Below are 16,312 nucleotides of genomic sequence, written 5' to 3' on the forward strand. Positions count from 1 at the left end.
TACATCACAGCTGCAGCAATCCTGGATTCTAAATCCCTGTGCCAGGCTGGAAATCAAACCTGTGCCACTGCAGAGACGATGCCAAATCCTTAACCTACTGTGCAACAGCAGGAACTCCCTAACCAGTCTTTTTAACATAGGTCTTCCTTATAATTTTTTTTCAAACCACACCAGTGTATTAGTTTCCTTTATAGCAGTTTTGGAGTTCCCGTCATGGCGCAGAGGAAGCAAATCTGACCAGGAACCACGAGGTTGTGGGTTCCATCCCTGGCCTCACTCTGTGGGTTAGGAATCTGATGTTGCAGGTTATAGACGCGGCTTGGATCCCAGGTTGCTGTGGCTGTGGCGTAGGCTGGTGGCTACAGCTCTGATTCAACCCCTAACCTGGGAACCTCCATATGCCGTGAGTGCAGCCCTAAAAAAAAAAAAAAAAAACTCCTTTATAGCAGTTTTTACTAGCTCTGTGACCTCGGGCAATTAGGTTCTCCCTGTCTTCAATTCTTCATTGCAAATAAGGATAATAATTGTACCAACCTCAGGGGTTGTAGTGAGCTGTCAACAAGGCAGAGCACTTAATGGTGCTTGACACATGTGAAATTTTGCTAAGTAATAATTTCCTGTGTTATTTTTTATTTGGTTACTTTTCTGTTGTCCCCACTAGACCATAACCTCTAAAAGTAGAAGGATCTTGTCTGTCCTATTCTCAGCATATCCCAGGCCCTGGTCCAGTGCCTGGCACATAGTAAGTGCTCACAAAAATATTAGCTGAACAAATATATGCCGAATAAACAAATGGGTGGCAAGTCCTACCTCAGTAGGTAGCTTTGCACTGGACTCCGCCAGTTTATTTCCAGTGTTCAGTGGCCTGCTTTCTAAAGCTTCCATATTCAGCAAATAAAAATACACAATCCTATTTAAATTGGAATTTCTATATTTTATCTGGCAACCCTACTTTCCTCACTACCACCTTCACCCTTAATAAGCAACACTTTCTCTCCTTGCCTCCGTCCCTGCCTTTCTCCTCTTTGCTCCTCTCCTTTTCAATTTATTTGGCTATTTCTGAATATAGTTCTCAATGTCAGGAGACCCTATCATCCTTAAATCCAGAAATGTCTGGTCCCTGAGGACACCATCTCTTTGAGGAATTAATGAGTCACCTTTATTACTGGCCTACCAATTCCCAGAGGGCTAAATTACCTACCTTCACCCTCACAGGCTCCTTCTTAGGTGACTGCAACCCACTCTCTTCTCTCTGGATTCAGAACATGTTAAGTTAGGGACAAAAATGTCCTCCTTTCATTCTCAGACATCCTCTACCTTATTATTTCCTTTTTAGACATCCTCCCCCCTAGATCTCTGGCTTTGAAAGAGATCTTCAGGAAAATAACCAAACATGACCTTGAGAACTTCACGTTCGCAGTTGACAAGACAGACAGTTTGTCATGGCTCTGCAGAAGAGCTGACAAGTACCAACTCAATGCCATGCTGTTATTTTCCATCTACCAGCATCATCCTGGCTGATTCCATGGCAATTAGTTGGTACTTTAGCCAAGAACACCCTGGTTCACTTTTATTAACATGCTTGGTTCTAGGTTACACTAAGGGAATTGGAAGGAGAACTAACCCCATGACATTTCAGAAGGTAAATAAAGTATTTGAAATAAAATGTGTTGGAGAAACTGCGGTGGTCACTCTTCGTGATCTGTCAATATATACATAAGGGTGTGTGTGAAAATAGGGTCATGGGAGTTCTTGACATGTTACACATCTATTGACTGGAATCTCCATCCAGAAATAGTCCTCTACTAAACATTTGTTTCTCTTCCTGTAGTGAAAGAAGCATGAGCATCAGTCTAACTGAATAAAACGTAGATCCCAGAATCCACCCTATACGGACTGTGGAACCTGGCTAAATGGTTTCACAGCTCTGCAGCTCAGTTTCCTTGTCTATGAAATGAAAATACTACCACTCCTCTTAGAAGGTTGTTGCAAGGTTTAAAAATGAGGGCAGAGTAGCTGATATGCAGTATGCTTAATAGCTGGTCTTTATTAGTAATCATTTTAGGCACTTTTTCCTGCTTGGCAGTGTGTGGCTGTGCTGGTCCTATCCAGGAGCAAATTTTGCTTCTCTCAGAGGAGGCTTTCCTTTTGGAGCTCTGTATCACCAGTGAAAGATTTGCAAAAGAAGCCTGTTGTAGATACAAAGGTGCCATATTCCTCTTCTGTTAAGAGCAGGGGGTCCAACCAATCTAATCACTGCTCACTTTTCTCTGTGAGGCGCTGGGAAATGTTCAGCACATTAGATGGAAGAACAAAACTCAGATACCTGCCAAGATTATGTACAGCCTACCCAAGGAAAAAAAATTTAAACTTCACAGCTTGTGATTGGAAAAGGACACAGGACAGCTGCTGACTGTTTTCCTTTCATCTCTGCTTTTGGCATGTTCTTCTAATAGCTCTCCTGTCACACTCAGTCTGCAGAGCAGTGGGAGCTAAAAGAGGAGGACTGAGGTGTCCCCCCAACCCTACCCCCGCCCCCTGCTCAGACTCAGCTGCTGGGAAAGACCATTTAAAGCATTTAATATCCGCCCTACCCCTTTGGGAATGGTGTAACCCAGCTAGACACCACGCTTCAAAAGAAAGAGGCAAGTGAAAGCTTTGCAGTTAGTTAGGGAACGTTTAGACTAGAAAAACCCCCAGGTCTCTGCCAACCCTGATTCCATGATTCAGTGAACAGAAAGGACTGGAACAGAAGAGGGAAGAATAGGTCAGGTGGCTTTCCAAATTTTCTTCTATAGAGAGGGATTCAGCATTGCTTAAACTCTGTAAAATCAAACATCAAACACTTTAGAGCACTTACTTTCAAATGCGAATTTCATACCGCTCCAAAGTAAAATACAAATGGTTTAGGTCTAACCACATATTTTTTTTTACTGAGATTTTTTTCTTGCCTACACAAACCCCACCAGAGGCAGTTACCAGATGATAATTATGAGAAAGCTCCTATCAGCTTTGTGAGCAATTATCTAAGTACCTATCTCAGAGAGTTGTTGTGAGAATTAAATAAGGTAATAGATCTAAGGCATTTAAAACAGTGACAGGCACAGAATAAGAACTCAATGTGTATGCAGTTTACTTCATACTAACTTACACTGTCATTGATGTGAAAATAGAAAGGAAATAATTAGTGTTCGTCTGCTTTATATTTTCATATGTATGTATCGGAACGAAAGTAAGAACATACAAATAAGAAATACGTTTTTCCACATCAGCTTTTATTCCTACTTGCAGGAATTGTGGATTAGTATACTTAAAAATGAATAGTCTTATTTTTTTGCAGCTATGAAGTTTTGACCAAAGACAGTCTTTTATAAATATACATAATTCCAATATCTACATGAACACATGTCACAAATGAATCATACTTGTAATTTATGATATCATCAAACCTTGCTCAATATTTTAAGAAATAAATAAGTTCCCTTTCCCTCTCTCTCTGTAGCTTCAAAACAGATGTTTCAAAGGGGAAAAAGCCTTGAAAAATAAAAAGGAAAAAACTGGTAGTATAAAACTCACTATAATCAAGTGAACTGTTAAATGCTAATCTTAAAAAATGAGTCTAATATATAGTTTATTTATTCAAATATATACCTACATATATAAAATGTTCTCTAACTTATTGCTTGGCAATGTGACATTTAAGTTGAATCAATAATCCAGGTAGTCTGAAGAATCTGGAAAACTTTCTTTGTAAGCTAAAATCATGGAAATTTAGTTAAGCTATGAACAAGAAAGTCCATTGCAGTAGGCAGAATATATTCAAATGGTAGATGAATAAGATAGAGATGTAAAAATATACTTCAAAATTTCCTTCTACTGCCGTTTATTCATGTGAGAGAAGGAATTAAAATCAAAGCAAGCACATCATTCATTATCTGGTCACTTATGGTAACTCATGTTTCCATCTGATAAACTAAATGAAGATTTGTTCCAACACTTACAGGGGATTAGAAATCCCATATTTATCACCGTAGTTATTATCCTTATGCAGCAAAAGCATATATTGAGTTTACCTGTAAATTGATATGAAATTGACTCGGAAGTCTTTACAGAAGTTAAAAGGTTGTTATTCCAAGAAAATTATATATAGTTTTATGCTACTATGTAATTTAAGCTGTAAAAAATTGTATTAAAAATACACTAAAATATGTTTTTCCGCGTGTGAGTTTGCAAGATTGTGGTATCATTCCATTACCCAACCATTCTATTTTTACATGTTTAAGGCCACAAAACTGTAAAGAAGAATCTAATGTAGTGAATTATAGAGCAAAAGGAATCTTCCCCAATGAACATTATCTTCTTGATATTTTTCAGTCTTGGACTGAAGAGAGAGAATAAATAACATCCAACTCAAGCTTGTATTAAGAAGAAACCAGTTCTCTATGATCCTCAAGTATGTTTCTTTAGCAGTTTATATAATAGGCAATGTGAAGGAAAGGCTTCTAAATGAATATGGTATGACATTAAGGTTATGAAAACAGAACATTTCAAGCTGGAATTCTGATAGTTTTGAGAAATGATTTCAATAAATAGCTGTTCTACTTCAAATGGATCCTTAAGTACAAAGCACTGCTTTTTATTCTATTTGGTCATCTTACTAGTGTATTACAGCTGAGAAAATTCAATACATAAGATAGCCTCCCCATGGCCAGCGAAACTTCAACTTTCAGCTCTCAGTGCATAAAACGTAAGATTATTTTTCCACATTCCACGATTTAAGAAAGTAACAAAGACCCCCCTGGGTTAGGCATTTCCTGTCAGTGAAAGAACAGCTGTTCTAAAAACACTGCCTCCAGCCTTTTAGAAAGTAATGAACTTTATCAACGGATTATTATTCCTTAAATGCCTGTGCTATGTGCCTGGTAGTGTGCTAAGAAAGTAATCTTTTAATCGGACTTGTCATTTTGGTAGCATGGATTTCTAGCCCCATAGGAAGCATTAATGAAAGCAGAACCAGCTACTAATTTGTCTTAATGACTGAAAAATGAGAAGAGAATTTGAAGATTCTAAATTTAATGTTCACGAACTTTGACGAAGAGGCACATCCATTATATCCTGAGAATGATTCACAACTACCTCTGACTCCCTGTTTTGATTCCCTGTCACATCCCTGTGTATGCCCCGTTTATGTGACCCAACTGCCGTTTCAATGTCTTTAACTGCAGAGCAGCCCTGTCTAATAGAATATTCTGTGATGACAGGAATAGTCTATATTTGCGCTGTCCAATGAGTAGCCAATAAATCCTTGTGGCCAATAAATCCTTGACATCAGGACTGAAAAGAAGCAACTAGATACAGCACCTGAGAGGTGGTTCTTGGCATTTCTCAGGGAAGTTCTATTTTGTAAATGGGGGTAAAAGCCTGTTGAGGAGTAAATGGGAGATGAGGAAGTAGACGCACTGTGTGTCCTGGGGAGATGAGGCGGTAGGAAGCGCAATGTGGTCAGCGGTTACGCAGAAGACAAACGTGATGGAGTTCTACTCTAGATGCCACTGACCTGGCAGTCGTGTGAAAACTAGATGGAAGAAAGAGACAGCTAGAGTGTATGCTCAGCTTTTATTGAGAAAAAAAAAGGAGGGGGTGGATTAAGCTGAAATGTTCTAACATTCAGGGAAGGCAAGTGATGATAATAAAAGAATAAACTTTAGCTCTCTAGAAAGACTACAAATGTTTATTGTCCTTGATGGCACAACTATTACCCCAGTACAAGCAAAATATTTAGCTGTAAAATTTGAAACATTTGATTTTTCTCTGAAAAGCTGTAAGAATCCATGATACTACAAAAATAAGATATTCTGTAATTTCTCTTAATAAGAAATTTTATACGTTTCCGATGCACCGGAAAAAAAAAAGAAGCATGCCTTCTTGTAGAAGAAGCTGTGCTTCTCTATAATTTCTATACTTCTCTATAATTTCTCCTTAAAGCTATGTAGGTTACAAGTTCTGCAACACTAAAATGTAATTTCAAAGTATACAAATCTATATTTATATAGAATGATACTAATCAAAAGTTGGGCATGACTGAAATCACAGCATTTTAGAACTGAATGGATATTTCTTAAACGCCTTCATTTTATGGCTGAGGACTATGCGGCTCAGAAATAATATGTAACTTAGCCATGTTTCCCCAGGCAAGACTCAGACCTAGGCGTTTAGAGCCAAGCCTGGTGCTATTTTGAAAAAAAGACTGGCAAGATGATGCACCAGGATATTTTCGGTATCCCTATATATGACAATAAGAGAGAAAATAGAAACTTTCCAACAGCATGCCTCCTTGGGGACACTGAATCCTTTTCTTTACATTTCTACAATCAGTACCATTTCTTTTGGGGCACAATCTTACCACTTGCATTGTGCTTCCCATAGTTTTCACTCATTTTTCAGAAATGTTTGGTCATTATCCTGTATGCTAGGAAATTTGACCCAAAGAGAAGTTGTCTAACTTCTCTACAATCCTTCAAAATATTTCCTCCCTTACTAAAGATAGATGATGCGGTATCCTGGTGGTTTAAAGGAAGAACAGCGGTCTTTAAGGATTTAATTCTTCAAATCATTTCAGTATTCAAACACTGAAATAGAGTTTTCTGTATTACTTATAGGTGGTAGCTAATTCCGATTATCACATCCTGATGTGTTTTGCATTTGTATAAAGGAACCAGGCTCTATATTTTATATAAGCTGAAGTTGTGGGCTATTCATTTAGCCCATGGAAAACCTGGTAATGATCTAATACATAGGTGGCCAAAGTTTTTCGATTTTTTTTTAAAGGCTTTTTAACTCCTTTGGAAAACCCCTTAAAGAGTGAAAGTCAAACAGAATGGTATCATATATCCTGCTCATGACACACTAGTCCATTTCTGAAAATAATAATGCTTTTTCAAAATGAAGTCATTTATATTCTTAGCCATGCTCTATTGTGTGCACTGAGTAATTTCTTGAGAGCAGTGTTTCCTATGGCATATTGCCAAGACTGGCTTTATTTGTTTTTCATTAGGCTTTTTATTATCATGCGGCTATATACCTGGATTGTTCTGCCTCCTCTGAGACAGCCAGGGTGGCTTAAGCACAGGAATGTTACTCTAAGTAGGTGGACTGTTTTTGTCCAGTGAATGCCCGTTTTAAATCCCTAGATCTGGTACCATTCTAATGACTTTAATCTTTCTAATAACAGCCAATTTTCCATTTATGACATAGTTCTGATAATTAAATTGTTTATATTCATCTATTCTGTGCCTGTCCAGGAAAAGACAGTAGTCTCGGCATCCCAGTAGACTGACTCCTTGTCTCAGGAACAGGCATTCTCACCCACCTCTACTGCCCAAGCCTGGAACTGATGTGTATTCTGCGATTCTCCATCACTCCATGCATAGAGTCACCAAGTCAAACTTCATGACCATTTCAAATCTCCCCCCTTCTTACTACCTCTCATGACCACTCCCTTAGGCTAAGCTCACATCATCTCTAGAACTACTATGGTCTCCGAATTGTCTCCATGCTCTCATGATTGACCTTTCTGGCTCAATCTTTTTGCTTTAAATATTCATCAGTACCCATTTCCCTCCATACACAGGTATTCTGTAATTTCTATTAATAAGTGGAGTTTTTTTCGCATTGCTAGGGCAGTTTGATTTGTCCACAAAGCAGTGATCTGAATTCTTGAACTTCTCTACAGACTCCTTAACTTAAAGAGAAACACTGGGAGTTCCCATCATGGCTCAGCGGTAATGAATCTAATATCCATGAGAACGCAAGTTCGATCCCTGGTCTTGCTCAGCATGTTAAGGATCCAGCATTGACGTGAGCTGTGGTGTAGGTAGCAAATGAGGCTCACATGTGGTGTACTATGGCTGTGACATAGACCAGCAGGCGTAGCTCCAATTTGACCCCTAGACTGGGAACCTCCATATGCCACTGGTGCAGCCCTAAAAAAAAAAACAAAAAATAAAGAGAAACTCTAGCTTGCGAGCTCCAAAAGACAAATGTAGGAAGACAATAAACAATTAATTAACTTCTGTGTTAGAATATTAATCAGAGTTCAAAAAAATCATTGAAATCAGAGAATTTCAGGACTAGAACTCTTTGGAGATTATGTGCTCAACTTTATCATTTTATAGGTAAGGAATCTGAGGCCCAACCATAGAAACCAAATAGATCTTTCTAAATTTGAGATCTCATCTTGTAACTCACTTTCTTAAAAATATGTCCATGGCTTCCCAATCATGGTCAAGCTGATATCTAAATTCCTCAGTGTAGTATAGAACGTCTCTATCATCTGGTTTCTACTTCCCATTCCAGCCTTACCTTTTGCTTCTCTCTCCAACTTATCCCAGAACTCAGGGCTTCCAGTACACTGTGTTCTTTCTTACCCACATGACATTGCACATAATTTCTGCTAGTCCTTCCCAATTTGAGTGCTTAATCTGAACCATCCTTCAGATATCTGATTAGACATCATCTTCTCTGAAAACATATCCCAGATTCCCTCTACACTCCCAAGCACAAGTCACCATCGCAGCACATTTGCAGCATCCTAACTGCTTTTGAACAATCTGTTACCATCACTGGAAGGAAAGAACAGACAGTTGAGGGCAGAGACCTACATCTTATTCATTGTTCCAGCTTCACATCTTTCCATCCCCCCACAGAGTAAAAACTCATTTATTTTTTATTAGTTAATGAATTATATGCATTTTTAGCTGTACAACAATTATCACAACCAAATTTTATAGCATGTCCATCCCAGATCCTCTGTGAATCCCTCCACACCCCAATCTGTCTCATTTGGAAACCATAAGTTTTTCAGTCTGTGAGTCAGTATCTGTTGTGCAAAGAAGTTTGTCTGTCCTATTTTTAGATTCCGCATGTAAGTGATAGCATTTGATATTGGTGTCTCATTGTCTGATTGACTTCACTTAGCATGATAGTTTCTAGGTCCATCCATGTTGCTACAAATGCCATTATTTCTTTCCTTTTAATGGCTGAGTAATATTCCATTGTGTAAATGTACCACTTCTTCTTGATCTACTCCTCTGTCGATGGACATTTAGGTTGTTTCCATGTCTTGGCTATTGTAAATAATGCTGCAATGAACATTGGAGTACATGTGTCTTTGCGAGTCATGGTTTTCTCCGGATAGATCGCACAGGAGTGGAATTGCTGGATCAAATGGTAATTCTATTTTTACTTTTCTGAGGAGTCTCCATACTGTTCTCCACAGTGGTTGCACCAATTTACATTCCTTCCAACAGTGTACTAGGGTTCCTTATTCTCCACACCCTCTCCAGCACTTACTGTTTATAGACTTTTTGATGATGGAGATTCTGGCCAGTGTAAGGTGGAACACATAGTGGTTTTGATTTGCATTTCTCTAATAATGAGTGATGTTAAACATCTTTTCACGTGTTTTTTTGGCCATCAATATGTCTTCTTTGGAGAATTGTCTGTTTAGATCTTCTGCCCACTTTTGGATGGTGTTGTTTGTTTTTTTGGTATGGAGCTGAAAAGGTGTTCATAAATTTTGGAGATGAATCCCTTGTCAGTCGATTCATTTGCAAAGATTTTCTCCCATTCTGTGGGTTGTCTTTTTGTGTTGTTTAGGGTTTCCTTTTCTGTGTAGAAACTTTGAAGTTTAATTAAGTCCCATTTGTTTATTTTTGTTTTTCTTGTTAATACTCTAACAAGTGGATCTGAGAAGATGTTGCTGTGGTTTAGGTCAGAGAGTGTTTGGCCTATGTTTTCCTCTAGGAGTTTGATAGTGTCTGGTCTTATATCCAGGTCTTTAATCCATTTTGACTTTATTTTTGTGTATGGTGTTAGGGAGTGTTCTAATTTCATTCTTTTCCGTGTGGCTGTCCAGTTTTTCCAGCACCACTTATTGAAGGGACTGTCTTTCCTCCATTGTATTTTCTTGCCTCCTTTGTCATAGATTAGTTGGCTGTAGGTGCATGGGTTTTCAATCCTGTTCCACTGCTCTATATTTCTGTCTTTGTGCCAGTACCATGTGGTTTTGATGACTGTAGCTTTGTAGTATAGTCTGAAGTCAGGGAGCCTGGTTCCTCAAGCTCCATTTTTCTTTTTCAGGATGTCTTTGGCTCTTCTGGGTCTTTTGTGCTTCCAAACAAACTTTAAAATATTTTGTTTGAGTTCTGTGAAAAATGTCCTCAGAAATTTGATAGGGATTGCACTGAATCTGTAGATTGCCTTGGGTAGAATAGTCATTTTGATAATATTGACTCTTCCAATGCAAGAGCATGGTATGTCTTTCCAACCGTTTGTGTCATCTTTGATTTCTTTCATCAGCGTCTAATAGTTTTCAGAGTACAGGTCTTTTGTCTCTATAGGTAGGTTTACTCCTAGGTATTTTATTCTTTTGGATGCAATGGTAAATGGGATCATTTCCATAATTTCTCTTTCTGATCTTTCATTGTTAATATAGAGAAATACAGTCAATTTCTATGTGTTCATATTGTATCCTGCAACTTTGCCAAATTCGTGCATGAGCTCTAACAGTCTTCTGGTAGAGTCTTTAGGATTCCCTAGGTATAGTATCATGTCATCTGCAAACAGTGGTAGTTTTACTTCTTCCTTTCCAATTTGGATTCCTTTTATTTCTTTCACTTCTCTGATTGCTGTGGCTAGGACTTCCAAAACTATGCTGAGTAGTAGTGGTGAGAGCAGACATCCTTGTGGTGTTCCTGATCTCAGCGGGAATTCTTTCAGCTTTTCACCACTGAGAATGTTGTTAGCTGTGGGTTTGTCATCTATGACCTTTTTTATGTTGAGGTAGGTTCCCTCTATGCCTGCTTTCTGAAGGGGTTTTATCAGCAATGTGTCTTGGATTTTGTCAAAGACTTTTTCTGCATCTATTGAGAGGATCATATGGTTTTTATTCTTCATTTTATTAATGTGGTGTATCACACGGATGGCTTTGTGGATATTGAAGAATCCTTGCATCCCTGGGATAAATCCCACTTGATCATGGTATACAATTCTTTGAATGTATTGTTGGATGTGGTTTGCTAGTATTTTGTTGAGGATTTTTGCATCGATGTTCATCAGTGAAATTGGCCTGTAATTTTCTTTGTTTTGTGGTTTTGGTATCAGGGTGATGGTGGCCTCATAGAATGAGTTTGGGAGTACCCCTTCCTCTGTGATTTTTTGGAATAGTTTGAGAGGGAGAGGTGTTAGTTCTACTCTAAATGTTTGATAGAATTTGCCTGTGAAGCCATCTGGTCCTTGACTTATGTTTGTTGGAAGTGTTTTAATGACAGTTTCAATGTCCGTACTTGTGTTTGGTCTATTCATCTTTTCTATTTCATCTTTGTTTAGTCTTAGAGGATTTGTCCATTTCTTCTAGGTTTTTCATTTTATTGGCATATAGTTGCATGTAGTAGTCCTTATGGTCCTTTGTATTTCTGTGATGTCTGTTGTAACTTCTCCTTTTTCATTTCTGATTTTATTGATTTGAGTCCTCTCTCTTTTTTTCTTCATAAGTCTGGCTAAGGGTTTATCAATTTTGTTGATCTTTTCCAAGAACCAGCTTTTCATTTCATTGATCTTTTCTATGGTTTTCTTCATTTCTATTTCATTGATTTATGCTCTGATCTTTATGATTTCTTTCCTTTTGCTAACTTTAGGTCTTGTTTGTCTTCTCTCTCTAGCTGCCATAGATGTAAAGTTAGCTTGTTTATTTGAGCGTTTTCTTGTTTCCTGAGGTGGATTTTATTGCTATAAACTTTCCTCTTAGAATGGCTTTTGCTGCATCCCATAGGTCATATCTTTGTTGTCATTTGCTTCTAGGTATTTTTTAATTTCCTCTTTGATTTCTTCAGTGATCCATTGGTTGTTTAGTAGCATGTTGTTTAGTCTCCACGTGTTTGTTGTTTTTGCAGTTTTTTCCTTGTTGTTGATTTCCAGTCATATAATATTGTGGTCGGAGAAGGTGCTTGATATGATTTCAATTTTCTTAAAGTTACCAAGGTTGGATTTGTAGCCCAGGATGTGATCAATCTTAGATAATGTTCCATGTGCACTTGAGAAGAATGTGTTTTCTGTTGCTTTTGGATGGAATGTCCTATAAATATCTATTAAGTCCATCTGGTCTAATGCTTCATTCAGGGCCTGTGTTTCCTTATTGATTTTCTCTCTGGTTGATCTGTCCATTGCTTTAAGTGGGGTGTTAAAGTCCCCCACTATTATTGTGTTATTGTCAATTTGTCCTTTTCAGGTTGTTAGCAGTTGCCTTATATATTGTGATGATCCTATGTTGGGTGCATAGATATTTACAATTGTTATATCTTCTTCTTGGATTGATCCTTTGATCATTATGTAGTGTCCTTCATTGTCTCATAAAATATTCTTCATTTTAAGGTCTATTTGTCTGATATGAATATTGCCACTCCAGTTTTCTTTTGATTCCTGTTTGCATGGAATATTTTCTTCCATCCTCTCACTTTCAACTTGTGTGCGTCTCTAGAAGTGAAGTCGGTCTCTTGAAGACGGCATATATATGGGTCCTGTTTTTATATCCATTCAGCCAGTCTATGTCTTTTGGTTGGGGTGTTAGTCCATTAACATTTAAGGTAATTATTGATAGGTATGTTCTCATTGCTATTTTATTGTTTTGGATTTGTTTTCGTTGCTATTTTTTCTTCCCTTCTCTTGTTCTCTCCTCTTCTGGTTTGATGACTATCTTTAGTGTTGTATTTGAGTTGATTTTTCTTACTTGTGTATCAGTTGTAGATTTTTGGTTTTCAGTTACTCTGAAGTTTTGATATAAGAGTCTATATATATATGAGATTGTTTTAAGTTGTTAGTCTCTTAATTGCAAGTTCATCTCCATTGTCCTGCATTTGTACCTTCCTCTTCTCACAAGTTCTGATTTTGGTGGCAAAATTGTGCATGGATGATTTTGTATCTTTACTGTATATATGCCTTTACAAGTGAGCCTTGTCATTTGTGGTATTTTTGTTTCTGGTTGTGGCCTTTTCTTTTCTGCTTAGAGAAGTTCCTTTAGTATTTGTTGTAAAGCTGGTTTAGTGTTGCTGAATTCTCTCAGCTTTTTCTTATCTGTAAAGCTTTTGATTTCTCCTTCAAATATGAATGAGGGCCTTGCTGGGTAAAGTAATCTTGGCTGGAGGTGTTTTTTTTTTGTTTGTTTGTTTGTTTTTCATCACGTTAAGTATGTCCTGCCACTCCCTTCTGGCCTGCAGAGTTTCTGCTGAAAAATCTGCCAATAACCTTATCAGGGTTCCTTTGTATGTTATTTGTTTCTTTTCCCTAGCTGCTTTCAATATTTTCTCTTTAATTTTGGTTAGTTTGATTAATATGTGTCTCAGGGTGTTCCTTCTTGGGTTTCTTTTATATGGTATGCATTGCGCTTCCTGGATTTGAGTGAGTGGTTCCTTTCTCATGTTAGGAAAGTTTTGAGCTATTTTCTCTTCAAATATTTTCTCTGTCCCTTTCTCTCTCTTCTCCTTCTGAACCCATATAACATGGATGTTGGTGCATTTAACATTGTACCAAAGTTCTCTGAGACTTTCTTCATTTCTCTTCAATCTGTTTCCCTTTTCTGTTCTGCATCCATGATTTCCACTAGTCTGTCCTCCACCTCATTTATTCATACTTCTGCCTCCTATATTCTGCTTTTGGCTGCTTCTAATGAATTTTTTATTTGTTATTATATTTTGCATCTCTTCTTGTTGAAGTTTTATATCTTGTATCTCTTTGCTCAGTGTTTCCCGTAAATTATCCATCTTTGCCTCCAGTTTATTTCCAATGTTTTGCATCATCTTCAGCATTAACTGTCTAAAATCTTTTTCCTGGAGGCTGAAAATCTCCTGATCCACTTAGATGTTTTTCTGGGGGTATTTCTTTCTCCCTTATCTGAGTTATCGTTCTTTGACTTTTCATTTTTATAGGTTTTTAGTGTGGTGACCTTTTTGCAGACAATAGAGTTGTAGCCTCTCTTACTTCTGGTGTCTGCCCCTCTTTTGGCTGAAGTTGGTGCAGGGGCTTGCTGTAGACTTCCTGACGGGAGGGACTGGTGCCTGCCCACTGGTAGGTGGAGCTTATTCGTTTCCCTCTGGTGGGTGGGTCTTTGTCTCTGGGTGAGATTAGAGGCAGCTGTGTGCCTCAGGGGTCTTTAGGCATCCTATTTACTGATGGGTGGGGCTGTGATTCCATCTGGATTATTGTTTGGTCTGGAGCTTCTCAGTGCTGATGGCTGGGGCCGGATTTTCCTAAAATGGCTACCTCCAGAGAAACGCAGCTGATGATTACTCCCAAAAGCTTTGCCTCCAATGCCCTTCTCCCACAACAAGCCATAGTCCCCTCTGTTTTCCCAGGACATCCACCAAGAACTGCAGTCAGGTCCAACCCAGATTCCTATGGAGACTTTGCTTTGCCCTGGGACAGTGCACGTGAACGTCTGTGTGTGCCTTTCAAGAATGGGTTCTCTGTTTCCCCTAGTCCTGTGGAGCTCCTGCACACAAACCCCACTGGTCCTCAATGCCAAATGCTCCACAGGTTCTTTCTCCCAGTTCCAGATCCCCAAGCATGGGGATTTGATGTGGGGCTCAGAATTCTCACTCCTGTAGTTGAGTCTCTATGATACAGTTACTTTCCAGTCCATGGAGTGTCCCACCCAGGAAGTATGGGGTTGCTTATATTGTATAATTGCCTCTCCTACCTCTTGATGTGGCCTCCTCTTTGGCTTCTGGAGTAGGATATCTTTTTTAGTTTCCAGTCCATTTGATTGATGGTTGCTCAGCATTTGGTTGTAATTTTGTTGTTTTTGTGAGAGAAGTTGAGCTCTAGTCCTTCTATTCCACCATTTTAATCCTATCCCACCCCAGCTTCACATCTTGATCAGGTGTCTGACATTCAGTATTTAAGATTAATTATTAATTCTCTGTTAACTTCCCTAGCATACTTCAATTCTTCTATCAGCCATCCTTACAAAACCCATTTTCGGAGGGGAAAAAAAAACTGATTCATTCACATCAATGTATAGGTCACTGATAGTATTAAATGGCAGCATATACATTTTCAGAGGAACAGAGTTTTGAGGCACAGGATTGAATTCCCAATGCAGATAATCCAACTTTAAATACTGAGCCATGACAGTGTCTGTGAGAGAACAGAAGCTTTCCCAGAATATTCAACTCAATCACATAGGTGACCTACTCTCACCTGATCCTTGCAGAAGAATGACTCTGTGTTTCTGTTTACAAAAATCAGATTGCTTCCTATTTGTTTGTTTGTTTTTTCTGTATTAAGCAAGTAATTATTTACCCACAGTAAAAATGCCTGATTTAATTTGTAACATTTCTGGCTTTGTTTTAGGGAAGCAATGTTATGGAAGATCAGGATTTGTTGGAAATTGGAATCCTTAATTCTGGGCACAGACAAAGAATTCTACAGGCAATCCAGCTCCTTCCAAAGGTAAGCCATGTTTTATTCTCCTGGCCCTATGCAGTGGTTTTAAGTCCAGGTATTCAAGGGGTATTCATATTTGGGACAATATGTCTACACAGTGATGCAATTCCCCAAAGCAGGTCTTAGTCCAGCTAAATATTCAGACTCCTAAGACTACTATGAGCCATAATAGATTTATAGAGAAAGATGTAACACAGAAAATGCCACTGACCAGCAGGGCAGCTTGAGTTTCTTTTCAGTGGGATTTTTTTGGGTTTGGTTTTTTTTTTTTTTTTGGCCTTTTGTCTTTTAGAGCCACATCAGTGGCATATGGAGGTTCCCAGGCTAGGAGTTGAATCAAATCTGTAGATGCTAGCTGATGCCAGAGCCACAGCAATGCAGAATCTGAGCCGCATCTGCAACCTACACCACAGTTCACAGAAATGCCAGATCTTTAACCCACTGAGCGAGGCCAGGGATCAAACCTGTGTCCTTGTGGATGCTAGTCGGGTTTGTTAACCACTGAGCCATGATGGGAACTCCTCAGTGAGATTCTTTATATCAGTACAAATATCAGTTCAGGCCCCCCAGGTGACAGATCAGCTACAGGAAGACGAAATCAATATTGGGTGCTTATAAGAATGTTCCTGGATGAAATAATGCCCATTTGCAGCAAGACGGATGGAACTAGAGATTATCAGACCAAGTGAAGTAAGTCATGCAGAGAAAGACAAATATCATATGATATTACTTATATATGAAATATAATAAAAATGATACAAAAGAACTTATTTATAAAACAGAAACAGGAGTTCCCATTGCGACTCAGCAGGTT

At 38.4% G+C, this 16,312-nt stretch overlaps 1 protein-coding gene across 20 annotated transcripts in view; it reads left to right on the plus strand.

Annotated features, from left to right (window-relative positions):
- The window catches only part of ANKS1B (ankyrin repeat and sterile alpha motif domain containing 1B), a 1,068,238-nt gene that overhangs the window by 715,761 nt on the left and 336,165 nt on the right, over positions 1–16,312 (plus strand). For all 20 annotated transcript variants that reach the window (XM_021093000.1, XM_021093001.1, XM_021092994.1 and 17 more), the window contains one exon: positions 15,406–15,504. In XM_021093000.1, the coding sequence (XP_020948659.1) occupies positions 15,406–15,504 (99 nt within the window). The remainder of the gene's footprint in view (positions 1–15,405; positions 15,505–16,312) is intronic.

The sequence above is a fragment of the Sus scrofa genome, chromosome 5 (genome assembly GCF_000003025.6).
Source record: "Sus scrofa isolate TJ Tabasco breed Duroc chromosome 5, Sscrofa11.1, whole genome shotgun sequence".
NCBI lineage: Eukaryota > Metazoa > Chordata > Mammalia > Artiodactyla > Suidae > Sus > Sus scrofa.